The sequence below is a fragment of the Phascolarctos cinereus genome, unplaced genomic scaffold (genome assembly GCF_003287225.1).
Source record: "Phascolarctos cinereus isolate Bilbo 61053 unplaced genomic scaffold, phaCin_HiC Scaffold_5;HRSCAF=322, whole genome shotgun sequence".
Classification (NCBI taxonomy): Eukaryota; Metazoa; Chordata; class Mammalia; order Diprotodontia; family Phascolarctidae; genus Phascolarctos; species Phascolarctos cinereus.
This window is the reverse complement of record NW_027555958.1, coordinates 253,912,300-253,916,796: the sequence shown is the minus strand read 5'-3', so window position 1 is coordinate 253,916,796 and position 4,497 is coordinate 253,912,300. Positions and strand designations below refer to the sequence as shown.

The window sequence follows — 4,497 nt, the reverse complement described above, 5'->3', positions numbered from 1 at the left end:
TGTGTGTGTGTGTGTGTGTGTGTATATAGTTTTTTAAAGATGAGGTTTTTTCCTACCAGCTAGCCCAGGAGGGAGTCAGGGCAAGGGAAGTTAAGGGCAAGACAAAGTGCATCTTCTTATTATTCAACCTCAGAGTCAAGTATGGAGATGGAGATTCTGGAAGCTGGAAATGGGACTGGAAGGGTTGATCCTGAAGGAGTAATATGTCAGAGGGAATAGTAACACCAGCTGTCTACTGGGAAGCATGTGCTTGAACGAAGGTCAGCTGATAACATCCCTTTCCTCCAGTCCCACTTCAGAGCAATGCTCATAAAGAGGAAGGATTCCTACCTAAATGACCAAGGAACAGAGGATACCTCATTCACAGAGAGCCCCCGCATTTGGGACTCTGATGACCTTCACTTTTACCATGAGGACCCAAAGAAGGAATGGCACTTAGGGAGGTATCTTAGTAAGCCAGAACCACTCCTTCTGCCAGAGAGCCCAGAGGATTTAGGGGATATTAGATCATAAATTATATGGGACAGGCAAGAATAGTAAAAAGAGCAGAAGAAGATCATGAAGTTTTAGAATTAGACAGTACCTCCTCTAATCCAATGCCCCTTCCTCCATTTTACAGAGGAAGATACTGGCATCCTAAAAGGTGAAGAGACCTTGTCCAAGGTCACACAGTAAGCTGAGTAGGTTTCAAACCTAGGTCCTCTGACCTCTGATCAGTGTCTTTGCTTTACATTTTTTTTTCCATTGCTGTGGTAAGGGGGGAATAAGATAAGAAGAGTACTGCTGATGCTTTCTTCCTTCTCTCCCGTAGAAGAAGGTTGTATATTGCTGGAGCTGCCATGTCAGAAGGAGAGAGCAAGGACAGCATGGGCAGCGAGTGTCCTGTGTGCTATGAGAAGTTTCGGGACCTAGAGGGAGCAAGCCGGACACTGAGCTGTGGCCATGTCTTCTGCCATGACTGCCTTGTTAAGTACCTGCTTTCATGCAAAGTGGATGGGCAGATCCAAAGGACCATCATCTGTCCTATCTGCCGCTATGTCACCTTCCTCAGTAAAAAGAGTTCCCGCTGGCCCTCTTTGTCATCATCGGAGAAGAGTCCCCAGACCCTGGCAGTCCCTGTGGGCCTGGATAACATGCCCTCTCTGGATGCCTTGGGACACACAAACCCTCTAACCATTCCCCATCCTCTCTGGGCTCCTTCTCAGGGCCAGACAAGGGTGCTCACCCAAAGCCCTTCATTTCCCAGGGACCTGCTGCCCAGCCTGGTCCGAGAGCCCCAGATCTTTATCATCAGTAGACATGGGATGCCACTAGGGGAGGAGGACAGTGTCCTGCCCAGGCAGAGCCTAGCTGACCTCTCAGAAACATCCCCAGCACGAAGTTCTTTCTGCTCCTATTGTTGCCATTCTCGAGTAATACTACTGCTAACTCTCATTACAGTAGTGGCTGTAATAGCCACTATCCTGCCCTGGGTACTACTGGTGAGGAAGGAGGCATGACTTTGTCTGGGGATGCATCTGTACGATGTCCCATTAAAGAACAGCCCTGGAAGCTGAGAAGCTTCTGAGCCACACAGGAATGCAGAGAGCTCAGCCTCGCACAATCACAGACGTTTTCAGCATTAGAAGGGAAAGGACAGAAGTCTTGAGGGACCCTGAAGCTAAACACAATGCTGGTTCCATCTAACCAAGCCACTTGGAGTTCTCAGGCAGGGTTAAATGACCTAGGAGAGGATGGGGAAAGTCTTAGTATAATTCTGCTACAGGATTGGGGAAAGTGGTGGTTTTTTTCCTACCAACTAGCCCAGGAGAGAGTCAGGGCAAAGAAGTTAAGGGCAGGACAAAGTGCATCTTCTTATTATTCAACCTCAGAGTCCAGTTTGGAGATGGAGATTCTGGAGGCTGGAAATGGGACTGGAAGGGTTGATCCTGAAAGAGTAATATGTCAGAAGGAATAGTAACACCAGCTGTCTACTGGGAAGCACGTGCTTAAACCAAGGTCAGCTAATAACATCCTTTTTCCTTCTAGTTCCACTTCAGAGCAATGCTCATAAAGAGGAAGGATTCCTACCTAAATGACCAAGCAACAGAGCATACCTCATTCACAGACAGCCCCAGTATTTGGGACTCTGATGACCTTCAATTTTACCGTGAGGCCCCAAAGAAGGAATGATACTTAGGGAGGCAGTTTAGTAAGCCAGAACCACTCCTTCCTCCAATAAAGGAGGGGTCTCTGGAAAAGGCCTTCCCTTCCTTTCCTTTTCAGGCAGAACAGAGTCCAGAGGAAGGCAGAAAGTGTTGAGGCTGCCCCTTCCCTCTTCTTATAGGATTATTAGCCCTTGTCTTTCCCTTCAGGGAAGGCTCTATTGCTCACTGATCTGGCATGAGACCAAAGAAAAGACTCACTGATACAAAGGAAATTCTGTCTTGCCAAAAAAAAAAAAAAAAGCCTTCAACTAGAGGGAAATGGGTCAGGATTAGGGGACCCAGAGATATTTCCCCCAAATCTACTCATCCAATATTTCCTAGAGCTGGTTAAGGTTGTTGTTCAAGATGAGAGGCTGAAGAAGACACATACAGCAGGTTGACCTCCAAAAAATGAAGGAGCTGGTCCAAGGAGTTTAACACTGTCTATGGTGGATCCAGGAACACTGTCCATGGTCTCAGCACCATGCTCTGTTGACTAGAAGCTAATAAATAAATAATGATAATTATTATTATCATGTATGTAATACTTTAAAGTTTATAAAGTGATTTATAAATAATAGCTTGTTTGATTCTCACAACAACCTGGTAAGTTATTTTTCCCATTTTACATAGAACATTTGTGGACTGTGTTACAAAGGATGGGGTAGTCCATGTTTAGCATGGACATATAGATAAGTCTAGAATGTCTCACTCCGCATTTCAGAGAGACTGGAATTCTATTTTTGTGGAAAATAGGAGGACAGCCATAGCTGGGCTATCATTCCTTCATTCTCCTATCTTCAAAAAGAGTATTGGGCTTGGAATTATATGTATTTTTAATCTAAGGGTATAAGTCTTTGGGAGTTTGATCATAAAAGCCACGTTCTCTAATTGTTGAAGGGCAGGGAAAGAGAAGTAAATTCCACCCCTGACCTGGAAAGTTATAGTTGGCTTAATCTTAGCCTTGTTAACTTCCCTGCCACAAAACTCTTATGACCAATAATATTAAGTAACATTTATATAGCATTCTAAGATTTGTAAACAATTTACATTTATCCTCTCTTTTAACCTTACAACAACCTTGTGAAATAGGTGCTATTATTATCCCCATCTTACAGATGAAAAAACTGATGCTAACAGAAGTGACCTGCCCAGGGTCACACAGCCTAAGGCAAGATTTGAGCTTGTGTCTTCCAGATTTTAAACCCAGTACTCTATCTATGCCACCTAACTTATACAAAAGGCAATCATAGAGGATAAGCAAACATATTTATCAAAGCAAACAGCAAAATGGTAATCAGAGAAGTCCCTCTGATTAGTTTATTGTTGTTCAATCATGTCAACTCCTCATGAGACAGTTTGGGGTTTTCTTGGCAAGGACACTAAAGTGGTTTGCCATTTCCTTATTTTGTAGATGAGGAACTACAAAGTTGAATGATTTGCCAAGGTATATATAGCTAATAAGTGTCTGAGGCCACATTTGAACTCAGGTCTTCCTGACTCCAAGCTCAGTGCTCAATCCACTATACCGCCTAGCTGCCCTTCAATTAATTTAGGTAAGAGTACCCAAGAGAAAAGGGGACTCTGAACCTGGAATGAGATGAAACCTCAGATCAACCAAGGAGAGAAAGATCTCACCCAAAAAGTCTACTCTTAGAAGTCTCTGGGGGTGCAGGTGCTGAGAATCAAGGTACATGTTAGGGTTCCAGCTCCTTGTTCACCATTCAAAGCCATATCTTCTTTGTCTACCCCACTTCCTTCATTCTCTCCACTTCTCTCTTCTCTTAGAGGTCCCTCAGAGAAGACTAATTCTAACCGTGTTATCCCTCCTCCCACAAAACTCTTATAATTAATAATAGCTAATATTTATACAGAATTCTAAGATTTGTGAAGCAATTTACATCTACCCTCTCGTCTAAAACTCATAGCAACTCTATGAAATAGCTGCCAAGATCCTGTAGGGGTGGAGCTACATGCAAATGAGGAAACTGGCTGAGAAAGACCTTTTCTTGTCTTGTTTTAGGCAACGGTGGACTATTGAGCTGCTCTGGTCAGGGAACATCTGAGAGTTAAAGAAAATGCATAGGCACTACCCTTGGTAAGATAGAAAACCCTTTGACTGAACCAAGAGAGCTCTCTGACTAAGCATACATGCTTAGTATTACAAGCATATATGGTGTTTAAAAGGGCCTTGGGCTGTCACATTTTCAATTATCAAACTCTGATTATACCCTCTACACGTAGTCCTAAAGAGATCCTGATTCACCTTTCCCTCCCCTAAATGTCTGGTACTGAGTTTTTCCCCCTTGGT

At 43.7% G+C, this 4,497-nt stretch overlaps 1 protein-coding gene across 1 annotated transcript; it reads left to right on the top strand.

Annotated features, from left to right (window-relative positions):
- Positions 1–839: 839 nt before the first annotated feature.
- Positions 840–1,499, top strand: RNF222 (ring finger protein 222). The gene has a single exon (XM_020966487.1). It carries the CDS (start codon positions 840–842, stop codon positions 1,497–1,499), a length of 660 nt encoding a protein of 219 aa, XP_020822146.1.
- Positions 1,500–4,497: the final 2,998 nt, after the last annotated feature.

Excerpts from the sequence above, each read along its gene's own strand:
- RNF222 (XM_020966487.1), top strand. The coding sequence starts at position 840 with ATGTCAGAAGGAGAGAGCAAGGACAGCATGGGCAGCGAGTGTCCTGTG.